Source organism: Lupinus angustifolius, chromosome LG14 (assembly GCF_001865875.1).
Source record: "Lupinus angustifolius cultivar Tanjil chromosome LG14, LupAngTanjil_v1.0, whole genome shotgun sequence".
Classification (NCBI taxonomy): domain Eukaryota; kingdom Viridiplantae; phylum Streptophyta; class Magnoliopsida; order Fabales; family Fabaceae; genus Lupinus; species Lupinus angustifolius.
In genome coordinates, this window is record NC_032022.1 from 11,319,327 (window position 1) to 11,335,801 (window position 16,475).

The window sequence follows — 16,475 nt, forward strand, 5'->3', positions numbered from 1 at the left end:
GGAAGTGATGTAAATTGCAATCCAATCAACTTTTTTGTATACTTAGTAATAATGTTCTTTATAAGTTTGTAACTTGAAACACTTTCACTTTAAGCAACTTTAGAATAATCAACTTTGAAAGTTTTAAGAACTTGTTGCCAAAAGTGCAGAAAATAATTTCAGAATATGTGTAAGAGCTTTTGAAATTTGTATGAAAGTTGTATATATCTTGTGTGTCGTGATTTTGAGTTTTAATGCCTTTATATAGGCTTTCCAATCAGTCAAAATGTCTCTTTGAAAGGGTATGAATTGATTGGAATGAAACCATGTCTTTTTGGTTGAAACTCATTCACTTTGAATTTGAAAATCTGATGCAACAACTCTCAGTAATTGATTACAGCATTGAGTAATCGATTGCTCAAATGTTCTATCCACTGATCATTTATTTTCGAATTAGAGTAATCGATTACAACAAGTTGAGTAATCAGTTACTCAACTTTAATAACACTGATAATCTGTTACACAACTTTAATAACACTGATAATCTGTTACTAAAAGACAGTAATAGATTACTCTGATCAGTTTTAAGTTGGATAACTCTTTTCTCACACCCGTAACCTGTTACTTAGATGAAGTAACCAGTTACACACTATTTTTTAAAATTGTTTTAAGTATTTTAAAGTGTTTCAATTTTCTTTTAAAAATAGTTTGAGCATTACTACTATTACTTAATCAAGAGTATATGCTATAAGTACCTATTTTAGATTTAGACTAAAAGTCTTGAATATCTTGAAGCTTAAATCTTCATTGTCTTCATAAGTCTTCTTTTGTATGATGTTGGTGTCTTCATCCAAATTGTGTCAAGGTCAGGAGCAAATATCTTCTTCACATGTTAATGGGGCGTCCCAACCCATGAAGATTTCCTCCATTCTCTTTGAAATTTATATTTTTCTCTTAATTAAGTAGAAGTAATTTATAATTTTCCCTTGTGTAATATATTTATTAATATTATTTAGTTTGGAACATATATATTATAAAATATACTTTAAATTTAGTTTCATAACTCTTTCCTTATATGATTAATGGTCAGCTCGGCCGAACCTGCCCATTTTGGTAGCCCTAGACTGTAAACAAAAATTCGTGGAAAAAAAAACATATGATATTATATTATTATTAATGTATTATTTATTATTATGAAATTATAATGGAGTAGTAATATAAATATCGGACTCCATTGTCGTGAATCCAAGCTTCTGATAGAGAAGAAAGGAAAGAAGAAACGAATCAAAGGATAGGGTCATAATACACTATACATACAACATCACTTTCTCTATTCATCTTCCTTTTTTACTCACTCGCTTCTCTCTCTCTCTCTCTCTCTCTCACCATCACTGACCTTCACGCTAGGCAAGTTACTCCTCTTTTTCTCTCTCTCCCCATCACATTGATCACCATTAACTCTCACTTTCTTCTTTTATTCATGTTTTTCTCTCCTAAAGTTCACACCTTTATTCACTGATATATCCCCTTCATTTTCTTAATTTCTATCTTCCTCTTCTTTTTTTTGCTAAACCTAGCGTCATGTGGTTTTTGATGAAAACCCCGCAACAAAAAGATTAATTTTTTATTTTTTTTCTGAAAATCCCACAACAAAAAATTGTCCTTTTTGTGGTTTTTGAGGGTTCCCGATTGCATAACACGTTTCAGCTTCTCATGGTGGTTTTTTAATCATATATATACTGTGAAGTGTGAAACATACGTGAACTATTATTATATTGTATTATTTTTTAATTTTTCTTTGTTTTTTGGAGGTAAAATTATAAGCTATGATTGTTTCCTTTTTGGTAAAATGGGTAGATACTTTATCTGATTAAGGCTTCTATTATTCTGCACCTGTAATGATGAACTATATAATTTTGTATTGTTTCATGAAACTAATATCAAATTGCAGATTCTTCTAAATTTCATCATGCTTTTATATTTATCTTAGAGTTGTAGTATTAATCATTATCTCCATACTTTAGTAGGCATAGGTTCCGTTCTTTAACTTTGTCAGAGAACAAAAGCCAAAACTTTATCTTCAGTAAAATAAAATAAAATAATAAAAGCATTCCTTTCCTGATTTGTTATATATGATTTGATAATTAATAGAGGTTCTTTTGCTTGGAGTATAAATGTTGTTTTTCATTTGGTGCCATTATGTTGTTTCCCCTTTATTCAGTGCTGTTGGGTTTTGTAAGTACTATGATTTTTTTGTTTTCTGAGCTTAAGTATAGGGGATCACTTTTTTGTATTGGAGTTCTGATTATCACTGTTTAATTGAATTCTTGTGATGCTTATCATGCAGAGACTGGATCCAGTGAAGAAAAAGGTTATTCATGGCGGACGGCGCAGGAAGAGGTTTGGAATGCCAGAAGATTATGGATGGGAAGGCGAGTAACGGGAATGGAACAAAGAACGAAATCCCTTCCTGTTGTTTGAAGGCTAAAACTTCAGATCCTGAGTTTGAGGCTAAGTGCCATTCCACTGTTGTTTCGGGGTGGTTCTCACCATCTCAAACTTGCTCTGGTTATTATCTGTTATTTAAAATTTTCAGCATATATACCTTATTACTGTACAATTTACTGTTATTGATTACTTTCTTCCACTTTATCCTTTTATTATAGGGAAATCTGGGAAAGTTGTTTACTTTAACAACCCAATGTGGCCAGGTGTGTGTTGCTCTTATGTCTGCACCATGTTTGTATTATATTGCATTATAACCATTGGATTGAGTTTTTCTTAAAATTACAAACCTATAAAGTTATCATGTTTGTTTTTTGTTACCTTTTTATGGCTTTCATGATTGTTGCAAATTTCAAACAACAATGGCCATCGTAGAGAACGCTGATCAGGAAAAAAATAGTTTTATGACATTTAAAAATAGTTTTGGCTAAGCAGCCTTTCCTTAATGTTTGATGTTATTGTATTCAACCTGCTCTCCTTGTTTGTATTAGGCCTTATATAGCAATATCCTTTTTCTCCATTCCACTTTTTGTATGAGATCTTTCTTTTTTCTTTATATGGTCTTCTCCTTTCTGAACCACCCTCATGCTCTTTCAATATCCATGTTTTACAAGCATTTATAAAAAGTCTCCTGATTTAATTGTGCATTTTTTCGTCTTCTTTATGACCACTGCTGATGGTTTTGGTGTCTATAATTAGGAGAGGCCCATTCGATCAAAGTAGAAAAGGTCTTGTACAAGGAAAAGTCAGAGTACCAAGAGGTCCTGGTTTTTGAGGTTTGGCATCTTCCTCTTGCAATGTTCTTTAAATTCTACCTGTACAGTAAGTGATTAACAATATTATTCTTTTTATCCTCAGTCATCGACTTATGGGAAAGTGCTTGTACTTGATGGGATTGTTCAGTTGACTGAGAAGGACGAATGTGCATACCAGGAGATGATAGCTCATCTACCCCTTTGTTCAATTAAGTCCCCGAAAAACGTAAAGTCATTTGATCTGTTGATCTTTGTATTGGATCCCAGCTTATATCGTGTCTTGTTGAAGATAATATTTTCGTAACTTCTGCTTCAATTTAACAAAAATACAGTTCCTTATTATCACCAAGGGAAAATGATATTGCCTAAGTTAGCTGCTTACACTTCCTTTGGTATCCACCAGATTAATAGTTACTCCTTCCTGCTCTATCAGTTAATATTTCTATCAATGCTTATCATCTTGATAGGCATGCTGGTTGCAGTTCGTGTTTGTATTGCTCTCATCTGCAAAGATGAAAGCTGCTTGAGACATTAAAATCTTGAATTTGATTGAATTTACTGCACTTTTCTATGCTGTTTTTCCCATTTTCTTTTATGTTTTCATAATCCAATACATGATTTTTGTGTTTCTGATTCAGGTTTTAGTTGTTGGTGGCGGAGATGGTGGGGTTCTAAGGGAAATATCCCGCCACAGCTCCGTGGAGCATATTGATATTTGTGAGATAGATAAGATGGTTATTGATGTAAGTTATGGCATATTTTAATCACTAACATATTTCATTGATGCGAAGAACTTATTCCCATGACTATTTTATAGGTTTCGAAGAAGTTTTTTCCAGAATTAGCTGTTGGGTTTGAAGATCCTCGAGTACACCTGCATGTTGGTGATGGTATATGTTTCTGTCTACTGCTAACCTCAGTTTAAGTTTGATGAGTAGCCAATTTTGTGGCCTTATATTTACTAACTAGAAAGCATGGTCATATAATCTTAACTCAACATTTTTCACCTTTATTTTTTGCAGCTATTGAATTTCTTAGATCTACTCCTGAAGGGAAGTATGATGCCATCATTGTTGATTCCTCAGATCCTGTGGGTATGTTATTTCAATTTAGAATGATTCTTCTGATATATAGCAAGATCAAGTGATTCAGATTCTCCCTTTGCTGGTTATTATCATTAAGCACTGACAAGATTCTTCACTTCATTAATTTAGGTCCTGCCCAGGAACTTGTAGAGAAGCCATTTTTTGAGACAATAGCTAAGGCATTACGACCTGGTGGAGTTCTTTGTAATATGGCAGAAAGTATGTGGCTTCATACTCACCTTATTGAAGATATGATATCCATTTGTCGAGAAACATTCAAAGGTTCTGTACGTTATGCATGGGCAAGTGTTCCAACATATCCAAGGTAGTCACCTTATCTTCTTAAGAGGATCCAATCTGTTATTAGTGTTCAATAGTTTGCTTAGGAAACCCAGATTTTTTGGGGTTATTTTATATGCTAGCATTCTTTAACAGTATCATAATAACTAATCAATGTCTTGTTAATGGCTAGTCCAAATAAAAACTGAAATCTGCTATCAAACTCAGATATTCTTTTTCTTCAGAAACATGGTTTACATTTTTAGTTATCTTGGTAATAATAATATTGGTGATTATATCCCCATTTATCCTCTTTCTTTGTCGTGCAGTGGTGTGATAGGTTTTCTTCTATGCTCAACAGCGGGACCGCCTGTTGATTTTGTAAATCCCATCAACCGCATTGAAAAGTTGGAAGGTGCTGATAAACATGGAAGAGAGCTTCGCTTCTATAACTCGGAGGTAAATTTCCGATGATACTTCTCACCTCTATTTATTTGTTTAACACTACTTTAACTTTCTTTATCAGTGGGAATGATCTATTTTCTTTCGGAACACCTAAGCGAACATCGAACCAGTGGTTAGCAATAGCATGTGATATTTTTTTGGTTATAGCTACTTGCACTTGCAGACACATCACCACACATAGGTGGCACCAGAATATTTTGAACAAGGGTGCTAAACATACCTTCACTCACATGTGTACTATAAAAGTTTAGAAGTGGGGACCAAGTTTATGTATTAAAAGAGGGCTTTTTGAAAGAACTAAATAGAGTGAATTTTTTTTGTCTGAGGGATGTGTAAAAGGGCACCCTAGTGCACGAGGTTCCCGCTTAGTGAGGTCTGAGGAGAGTAGATATACGCAGCTTTACTCCTGCAAGTAGAGAGGCTATTTTCAGGATTTGAACCTCTGACCTCATGGTCACTAAGCAACAACCTTAGTTGCGCCAGCCTTACCTGGGTGGTGTGTCTAAGAGAGGCGTGTAACTATCTTTTTTCCTTTTTCTGTTTTCGATCGGTGTTTTTGTCTGTTATTGATATGTACTGTATGCTAATTACTAAGCCATGATATAATCGTTTGAATGTAAAGTGAGCAACTAAGGCTGTACCTGCCCTTGATTAACTAATGTGTAGCAAAATTTCAATCCACTTTAACTGATCAAGCGTGGATGCACCCTAAGGCGTTCATTTCCCACTTAATCTCACTTTAGACGAGCTTATTCGAAAATATATTCATTGGTATAAATGCTTGTAAACTGTAAGGTCTTGTGCTTTGCAGCAGCAGAATCTGATGTCATTATTTTGATGCAGATGCACTCAGCTGCTTTTGTGTTGCCGACATTTCTGAGGAGGGAGGTGCGCTTGCTCCGCGATTAAAGATCCTTAGTAGTAACCCATGTTTGCGTGTTGCATATCAATAATTGATATTGACTTCATAGTCATTGGGAGAAGTAGAGACCAATTTGGGATATAAATAGTGACTTGGTATGATTATTCATCTTAATACTAATTCTGTAAATGGAGTCTGATTAGCTATGTGCCTATGTTGAACTCTGGGTAATGTTGGCTGGTGCCCTCTCTATGGCTTATTATTTACCTATGTGTGTTTGATGGTATATATAGTCGGTTTTAAACCCGAATAAAATACGAAAGTTATGTTGGGCAGTAATAGCCTTCTTATCGACATGATATTATGATTGTAAGCATGCACTTCTGTATACTATATGCATTACATGTTATCAATATATAATATGCTATAGAAATAATCTGGAAATTTGGAACCAGGAGAATTCTATTTGATTTCAATCAATAATATACATATATTAGCTAATCAATTCTATTTCATTTGCTAATATAATTATCGATACTGGCTTGATGGATGAAACAAGAAGTTGCTAAACTATACATTACAAGTATGAATTTGTTTTCAATTATAAAAATCTGAGCCAAAACAAATATAAAAATCCAATTATAAAATTGACAGGATTTTAAAATCAATTTTAAACTCCAACCTGCTCTAAAACCGTTTTAAATCTGAACCATAAAATAGTTCCATTTAAGAACTGATTTGACTAAAGTGTTTTTTTAATCTGATTTATTAACAGCTTTAACTATGTTGTCTTCACCCTTTTACTCATGATGCCACCTTTCATCCTTAAGATTGACACCTTGTATTAATTTGATATGTGATATTACAAAAATACTTATTTGATCCTTGATTTTGCATGTTATCAATCTAGCCCGTGATAAAAAAGTTACAAAATTCTAATAGGACCGAATTGATTTACGAAGGCAGTTAATAACAACCGGATATATATATATATATACAACACCATAAATTTTGTTTGGTACAATGCATCATAATTTATAGAGATTATATCTTACACTTGTTTCATAAAGTAAAGATACAAAAAAACTTGACAAAATGACATTTCATTTTTCCTTTGCCACTATCTTGTCTTAAAGAAGAAACAAGGCATCCATATCCTTAGTCATTGATTGAATTACCCTTATCGCTCTTCAGAAGTAAAATCAGGTTCAGCAGGCTTCTGAAGCAGCATGGGTGGCATTCTCTCCGGCACCCTTGTCTTCCTTGTGTTATTTCGTCGTAAAGCTCTAAGTGCATTAGCAGCAAATCTAGAAGCATATATTGTGGCACCGAGACTCGGCGAGCTACCACTCGCCTTGGACAATGCATCTTGCAACCTATTCTCCTCTTCCCTGAGAGATTCTTCAAGCTTCTTTTTAGTATAGCGCCTCCAGGCTGCTTGTATGAAACACGCAGCCCATGTACGCCATTGTTGCGAGTAGAATCTGAATGTGTGGCGGAGCTGCTTACTGTGAAGGCGCCGGAATTGAGAAGCAACGAACTTCAAATCGTCAGCTTTTAGAGCGAAGGCCTCCACTTCTAAAAGGGTTTGGACTGTCCTGGTTGAGATCGGAAGGTTGGATGAGGACTGGGGATCTAATGCCCATGTGAGAAGCTCCTCTCCACAGAAATCACCAGCCTTGAGGTATTCGGAGTTAAAGAAGCCTGTTCTTCCACCATTAGTTGTCATAGTCAATAGCTTGCCACGCATTATGAAGAGCATCTCATCCACGGGATCTCCTTCGCGTACAATGCAGCTTTTTTCTGTGTAAAGCACTGGCTTAAGACAGTCACACATTGCATCCAGAAGTTGCTCATCCATTTTCTCAAACATTGGCACCTTTAGTTCATACAAGAGAAAATCGAGTTATTAATAATATGATATGGAAAATCAACTATAGCTTCAAAGCTTCCCAATAGAAATGATAGTTGATTTACTTTCTAGCATCACAATATCGAAAAAAAAGGAAAAAATGGAGAAACTTACTCTCATCAGCAAAGCCAAACAAAGATGGCGCTTAATGTCCCTTCTTAAATCCTTGGGAAGATTACTAATCAAATTGTCTTCATCGACACCTCTGGTTTCTTGCCATTTGTACTGTTCATGCCGTCTAATTCTCTCTCTCAGGCTGTCAGGAAGTAATCGATGTGACATCCACTGTTCTGCGTCTCTCCTTTTCACTCTCATCTCCTCCAGCCTCATAGTTGTTGATTGCAAATATGTCTATCATGGGAAACAAGTATAAATGGTCAAAGCGTAAAAGAAAATAAATTTATAACAGAATGACTCGGGTGTTAAGCTATTTCACTAGCAGAAACGATAAAGTAGAGGTACTGAGGACCAAGGTTTTAGGGTATAGTTAAAGATGGATAAGAAAATTAGTCAGATAATGCTACAGCAGTGGGAGCAGAAGAGAACTTACAAATACATGTATGCATGTATACCAACCTATGGAGAATTAAAATTACTTAATAAACAAGAACTTAGAAGCATGTATGTAATAACACATGAAACTAGAAATTATAAAGACATAAGTGACTGAAAGATAATACTGTATCCATTTGTTGAGATATTTGTCAGATGACCATGCATTATGGAATATATATAATCTATAACGAACTTCAATTTAGATGCACAGCCTAGAAAATAGAATTCCACATGAGCTGCTTATCACTCCCCAAGAATTGGATTTGGTTTCAGTGACTGGAAAAATATGAGCCGTTGGATTAATATGAAACAGCTTAGATTCCGAACAGTGTTTGACTCTGATTTATTTAGTTTGGAATCTAGACCATCTGATCTTCATCCAATGCCTCAGATTTGCTAGTCACCATCTATCAAAGTAATCGAGTCCAAATCCTCAAGAAACACCTCATCAGCCAATACTGAAAACTCGCACTATAACTGTAAGTGCTCTATGATAACAAAAGTTGATTTGTGGTGTCCTATTCCATGAAGTCTCTGAAGGGAAAATCATATTTCAACTAGCAATAAAAAGACTTATAGTCATGAACAACAACCATTTCTTTATAAAAAAAAGTTGCATCTTAGAAGGAAAACATGGTCCAGCTAACCAATTTATTCCAGGATCAAAATCAATTAAACAGTGATAGTTGCATTATTAAAGACTCTACAGAGATATTTGGTACCAACCTGCATATTTCCAATGAGAAATGCAAATAATACTAAACCAGCGATGGAAATGAAAATTGCAAAGCAGATTTCCCAAACATAGGTACTTGTTGCCAGGTTCTGACCAAGAGAACTGCAGCAAAGATTCCAGCACCCCCCGAGAGAGGATGGAAGAACAGTTAACAGATATAAGATAAAAACAATAAAAATATGCTCAACTCAACTTCAAAATTTAAAAATATGCTCAACTTCAAAAGAGGATGGAGAAACCGTTAACAAATATTGGATGAAAACATTAAACATACGCTGAACTTTATATTAATAATATGAACAATATATTACTTCAAAATTGATATGTGACTGACCTCCCCCAATCCCCGCCCGTTATTCATTGAGACATTAGAAAAGTCTAAAAGATAAACCAAAACCGTTTCCCACTCCTCAGCACCAAGTAAGATCATGTAACATCTATATGCCCTAGAAAATCTAATCTTAGTCATCGAAAATCATCACCATTTAAATCGTAGGAAAATTAGACACATAAAATTAGACATGGCAAACTAACTTATTTGTCCATTTTATCAACAAATATTATTTGCTCAACCCTCATGCACCTAACAGCTGACATCAGGTTATAGAGTAGACGCCAAACGTAAGTCATAAACATGTTGCAAATTGCAACATATTATGATTAGTTCATAATCTAAAATAATTTAAAGCGTAATATACGGAAAAAGAATCAATAAAGCACACCTCAAATTTCTGAGGCCCCACCAAAAACAATAGAAGAACTTTTCTGGGAAATCTTCAGATTCCACAACACCAGATTTAAGGGCATCAAGGAACATTCCAAAATCAAAGAGGTTTGGATTTTCGGGCTCTATTGGGCAAGAAGCATTCAAGAACGTTGTAATTGTGCTCAAACCTCGATTATCACAATACAGATCTGCCTTGTTACATGTTGAATTTCTTCGACAGGCATCTTGCCAGCAGGTGGTTTCTCTTTCTATAGAAAACAAGTACCAAAAAGCACCAATAACCTAAAAGCAACAAGTAACTCAGCAATCGGAAAGATACAGATATAATGTCATTTTGGATTTTCATTAAAAATATCATTTCAGTAAAAAAAAACTATCAGACCTAAATATGCTACATTGGGATCCAAAATAAATTAATGTGGATATGAGAGTTTGAAACGACAATTAGAGAATTTAGGAAGCATGGACATGAGGCACGTCATAGACAATACAACACATAAAAATTCTGCAGTATTACAGCATCCGACAGAAGTGCCCTGATATGTGTATTTATGTCAGTGTGTCTCCAATGCAAGTATCTGGTTTATGTCCAACAAAGGCATGGCTTCATTTTTTTTCTAATTGTCTATGCTTGATAATGATCTGCATAATCTTCTAATCGTAAAACTTATAAAATCCATAAATAGATATCTTGCCTTGTTAATTTTATCTAATATTCTAATATCTACATGTAAAAATTTATGTCTCGGTTATGCAATGAGCATAATAAAAACAAGTTGGAATCATAACCCAGCTATGAATGGTCCACATAGTCATCACAAATTCACAATAGCAAATATATGGGCCTCCCAAAAGTTACTAGTTTAAACATCAGACAAAATGAAATTTAGAAGTAAACAATAAAACCACAATACGATCAAACAGATACACTTAAAATCACATGGAAAGACCAATGAACTCAGAAGTAAAATGGCATTTACAATATATAATAATTTAATAATATATGGTAGGAAGCAATATAATAAAAAAAATATACACAAAAAAGTAAAATGAAAAATTGCAGCACAAACTTACATGACTTGCAAGCATGTAAAGAAAGAGATTGAATGCAGCTCCAGCCCAAGCTGTTTCAGTGAGAATGCCAGAGGTCCTTGTAACTTCTCTATATAATGGAATTATTCGTAAAAACCGCGGCACATATTGGAAGAACACAACAAATTTCAGCAAGTTCTTTGTATTCAATGATTCAGAGCCTTTCATCTTTGGAATGATAATTAGAATCACCACCTATCAATATTTGAGCAACTACTGAGTCAAAATAAGCTTACTAAATGAATCCAATGAAATAAACATTTCCATTTGAGCCTAATTTTTTTTAAGATATTAAACTTGGATTCGACAGCTGAGCTTAGTTACAATTACAAATCACATTATATATTTATGAGTGTGTCCACATGTCCTGTTATCGGGTTTTACTAATGCAAACCATTTACCAATGCAATCATTTGGCAAACTAATCACAGCTAAAGGGCTGAAGTTCCAAGAGAGAGCATATTAAAACAAAAGTTGCATTACATTTACATAGAAAACCATTAACCCATAGTTCTTCAAGAGCATAAAGGGATATAAAGAAGATGAACTTCAAGGCAGAAAAGAATTTTCCTTACCTGTGGAAGGGGAAGAACGGCAAGAATGTCAACGAGGAAGTATGATGTCAGATACCTCACTGCTATTGCCCAAGCATCTTCAACCAAAACACCTCTTCCAAATACTCTGGAAGAGGGAGCAATGAATCCAGTATGAAACTGGAAAATTATGTGGATTATATAAAAAATATCAGAGAAAGATCGCAAAACAGTTGCCGTAATTTCCATTGTCTTGTCCAGTGAAAGACATTTCCTGCCATTGTTAATCACGGGGACATACAAGAACAAAGGATCCAGTGATACAGCAATAAGACATGATAAGACAAATATCTTATTCCACTTTTGAAGGAAAGGGCCCTGTGGATCAAGTATTTTCTTTCTAGAACTAAAACTCCCTGACAGGAAACTGTTACTTGGAAGCAATTTGAATGATTTTCCAAATCTCTTTATCCTCTCAGAACTGGATTCCGAGCCCCTTTGAAACTTATCAGAAACTGAACTTAATGTGGTCCGAATTCTTCCTGGGCGTGTTATGTTAATTGCAGGATAGTTGCTCTCTGGACTCTTTTCTGAATTCCAATCCTGAAATCTGAACATCGTATAAACAGTATAAATCTTAGTCTATGAATATCTTGGATAATGAAACTATGGAAGAGACATAGACACAGAAGTGCTTATTAAGGAATGAAAATTATGGCAATAAGAGGTAGCACATTGAAATTTCTAAGGTATTTTGCTGTTGAAGAGTAGTGATTGAAAAAGTGGCAGTGAAGGTTGAGAACAACAAGGATGAAAGACTTGACTTCATTCCAATTACAACTGAAATTCTTTATATACGCAACCTCACTCTCGCAAGCGAAGAGATTGTTTCCAACCTTATCGTCGCGCCGAGGCTCATCCTCTCAACATCACAATTCACAATAACATGATAAGTAAATAAAAATAAAGAGATGCGCCATCAAGTTAAACTAACCTAACAAACTTGTCTTGGTGAAAAGTCATTACTGCAGCCTAGTTCGAAAACAACATAGAATAAGATAACAAATCCGTTTGTCCTGTAAAATCTTACAGCACAATGAATAATTGAATATCGTCTTTGTAAACCTCAAATTCTCACCACCTCTTCCTGCAATAATAATAAGATGAGGAAAAAACACAATTAGAAACTCCAATTCTCAACCAAAACACAAAATAGAAACTCCTCCATAGTAATTCGTAAAAATGAATTAAAATACAGTTTCTTCCAAATTTGTTAGGGCACACACATCATCATACAAAAAAACTTCACTGTATTTGAGTGATTAGTTTAAACAGTGTATAACTAGTAATCAAAAATGAAAATCCAAATAATAGGTCTATGTCAAATAAAAAAAACCAAATAAACATATAAAAAATCACCTTTAAAATCTCCATTGTCATAAATTAGTATGAATTAAATAAAAAAACCTAATATATAAAGATTGTGAAAATTGGAAACAAGGTTGAAAAGGGGTAAAATAGGAAAGTCAAAGTAAAATAAGAAGAAGGAAGAAAAGAATGGAATTGAAGAAACCAAGTTAGAAAATGAATGAAAGAGAGTGACTTAGGAAATAGTGTTAGTCAAAGTTGTAGTTGTATAGTTGGAAATGGCATATGAAGAAGAAAAAACAGTGATATATGATTGATACCTTCTTCTTCAAAAACAAAAACAAAAAACAAAAATTTGATACAGCATCACATGAAGAAGATGAAGATAAGAGGCGACACAACAAGAAAGTTCGAGGAAAGAGAGAGAGAGAGAGACAACAATGGTGTAAGAAAGAAAGAAGGGTGGTTTTTTAACAGTCAAATTTAAGGTAAAAGGAGTTTTTGTCTCATGTTTAACTGTACAACAGGAGTTTAAAAAGTTAACATCACAATTTTTATATTGTCACCATATTATCCATAATCAATTTAAATTATTTTTATTTAATAATCAATAATAGGATACCAGGATGTTTTGCAAGCCTTAAGAAAGGATGTTTTGTCCGTATATCTATCAATATGTACTGCTAATATAAAATAAAATTTTATATATTCAATATATTATATCATTTATTTGTATTTGTTTTTTTAAATCAATAATAATTAAAAATAAATGTGAATAACTATCTCATGGTATAATTTTTATATTCCAAACTTACCCTTTTATATTTTTAATAACTATTATAAACTCCCACATATTACTTTCATTTTTTATATTAATAATTTAATATCATTAATCTTTCACACGTTCTCTTATTTCTATCTTCTATCTTTCTCCACCCAATAGGCACAACATGAGAACTTGACATAAGTTTTATGTATATCATATCAACTATCACATATTATCTTCTTAAATCTTCATTCTTTATTGAGTTTATATACTGCACTCTTATATTTAAATTGTTTTTCTTAAATAATATAATATAAAGATCATACATACTATATCAAAAAATAAGAATACGGGTGACGAGCATGAAGTGCCGATAGACACTAGCATTCATAATATATAAAATAAAATTCTTATAATGTGCAATTTTTTTTTAAATTGAGGGATTGGTATGAAATAATACAGTTGGTTTTGATGATGAAATAAGAAAGTCTTGTCTGTCTGGGCCCACTCCCTTCCATCCAAAATGACCTGACCGGTTCAACAAAGAGATCTATATTTTTATATATTTCCAAAATTATTTATCGCTCATAGCTTTGAGTATTCATTGGTTAAAAAAGAGTCGTTTTATATATTTCCTTGATCACATTATTTATTAAAAAATACAACTAAAAGAGTCTGAATTAATTTGGACATGAATAAACTTCCAAAAGGAAGAAGAGCATGATAAATTCTGATCATGATAGCAAGACAAAGGAGTGTAGGTGTTTTATTTTTAGAAAGTAATATAAAGAGCATGCAAGTTTTTTTTATAATATCAAGGACATTACTCACCATTTTCAGTAAGTAATTAATTTCTTTTGGATTCATTTGTCCCTCTCAATATGCTAGATCAACCCTTTATTGATAGAGAATATTAATTTGAATACGAATAAAATTTCATCAAAAAGAAAACATTTATTCAATTGATGAACCTTTGTAGTTTTGTACCAATAAAGTATTATATTAAAATTTCACTATATCCTTCCAAATTGTATTTATTAAATATTAGATTATTATAAGTAAGAGGTTGACCAACAATATATTGAGATTGTTATTAAAAAGATGTACCTTTACATAATTTAAGAATATAACGACAAATCAAAATCTACGAAACCATATCACCAAAAGAAATCTAGGAAACCACGAAATTTTAAAAATAAAATCCTTTAAAAACAGTTCTATAGTAGGAGAAATGTCTACATCTTTTCTTAAGGCTTGCAAAACATTCTGGTATAAGTATCGATCTCTAGAATAATTTTATGCAAAAACATCTTAGTAGTATTTGATTAGTTGAAAATAGAAGGATAGAATTATTTTGACACATGATTTCGGTTCCATCCGATCTCCATGAAAAAATTCAATTAAATTATGTAATAATCGTTTGCTAATGCTAGCTATGAAGATATTAATAATTCTTTAACAAAGTTAATAGTTTTAGTTTCTGCCATTTAAAATGTGGGTGATATATTTAAGGTTCAAACATGAAGGTTGAGTAGAATTGGAAAAATTCCAAACTCAACATGGTGGTAGCAGCTAAGGAGGAGGATTCATTCCAAATCAAACCATGAAGGCTCGTGTAAGTAACGTGAGATTATAGAGAGCACATTTGTTGTTTTACAAATGTGTCATTTCATGTATCATTATTTGTGATTGACAAAAAATATATATTGAAGTTAAAAATTTAATAATTTAATATTTTGGTGACCAATCACAAACAATGAAACATGAAGTGATACATTTTTTAGTACAAAAAGATATCTACCAGACATGACATCCGTATAACATTTTGAGTTTATATTCTTCTCTTCTCATATCACATCTATATTCAATGGCTTTTACACCCTCAAATAATACAATTGGACTTTAGGTGTGACTTTAATTTTCATAAGCCATCTCCTTTCTAATACTTTTATATTTTCACGTATTATTTTGATTAAGATTCATTGGTGCAGCGGAAGCGATCGTTGCGCAACGTTGGCCACAAGCAATCAAATAAAGGTATAGAGTAAATAGAAGAGAAGAAACAAGGAAATTTGTTAACGGGTTCGGCCAATTATGCCTACGTCACCGGGAGCGTTGAGCGACTACCAAGATATTATTAGAGAATAAGGATTACAAACCCTAGCACACCCATGGGCCCACCTGCCCACGGGTTGTTTCTATTATGTGTTTATATATGGTGCATATTATAACAAGGGACCTGAGTCCAATATATAACATTAGTTACTCTACTCTATTCCAATACTAGACAATGTGGGACTAATACAATAACATATTTCAAGCATTCCCAACAATCTCCACCTTGATTGAAACAGAAGAATATATCACTCCTTAGGAAATCTACACAAGAATCTCCACCTTAGCGAATATATGATTTCACCTTGTTCAATGTCTAATTCTCTTTAACTGCTCCCCTTCAGCATAGACCTTCTGAGTATCATTGACGATATTACAAAGAGCCTAGCTCTCTAAACTTGTAGTGCAGCTTCCCGTACCGCCATCAAATGGAACACGCCGCCTAGCCACCTATTGCTATGAAGTCTTTCGATATATTGGAACCTCTACACAAAAGTTCACCAACAATCGTCCTCTTCAATACTCAGTCAAACTGAACCTTACAGCTTCCTTGGAAAGCCTCAACCGCTACCACCATTGTCTACTTCAACAATCCTAGTTCAAAAGAACTATCATACTCCACCCCACCTGCCCACGGGTTGTTTCTATTATGTGTTTATATATGGTGCATATTATAACAAGGGACCTGAGTCCAATATATAACATTAGTTACTCTACTCTATTCCAATACTAGACAATGTG

The 16,475-nt window shown here is 33.5% G+C and overlaps 2 protein-coding genes across 4 annotated transcripts; one reads left to right on the forward strand and one right to left on the reverse strand.

The window, feature by feature from the left end:
- Positions 1,227-6,261, forward strand: LOC109327164 (spermine synthase). Of its 2 annotated transcripts, none has more exons than XM_019560229.1 (11): positions 1,227-1,386; positions 2,327-2,547; positions 2,646-2,690; positions 3,184-3,260; positions 3,343-3,465; positions 3,878-3,982; positions 4,057-4,129; positions 4,262-4,333; positions 4,454-4,649; positions 4,933-5,062; positions 5,912-6,261. In XM_019560229.1, exons 2-11 carry the CDS (start codon positions 2,358-2,360, stop codon positions 5,975-5,977), a joined length of 1,077 nt encoding a protein of 358 aa, XP_019415774.1. In that variant the 5' UTR covers positions 1,227-1,386; positions 2,327-2,357; the 3' UTR covers positions 5,978-6,261. The 2 variants fall into 2 exon arrangements, with proteins under 2 accessions (XP_019415774.1, XP_019415775.1); XM_019560230.1 differs by having other exon boundaries at positions 1,257-1,275.
- LOC109326821 (cyclic nucleotide-gated ion channel 1) lies at positions 6,897-13,330 on the reverse strand. 2 transcript variants are annotated; one of them, XM_019559669.1, is made up of 8 exons: positions 13,174-13,330; positions 12,480-12,632; positions 11,528-12,095; positions 10,935-11,147; positions 9,856-10,142; positions 9,124-9,235; positions 7,957-8,193; positions 6,897-7,809 (listed from the first exon to the last, which is right to left on the reverse strand). In XM_019559669.1, exons 2-8 carry the CDS (start codon positions 12,506-12,508, stop codon positions 7,111-7,113), a joined length of 2,145 nt encoding a protein of 714 aa, XP_019415214.1. In that variant the 5' UTR covers positions 12,509-12,632; positions 13,174-13,330; the 3' UTR covers positions 6,897-7,110. The 2 variants fall into 2 exon arrangements, with proteins under 2 accessions (XP_019415214.1, XP_019415215.1); XM_019559670.1 differs by lacking the exon at positions 13,174-13,330 and adding an exon at positions 12,905-13,024.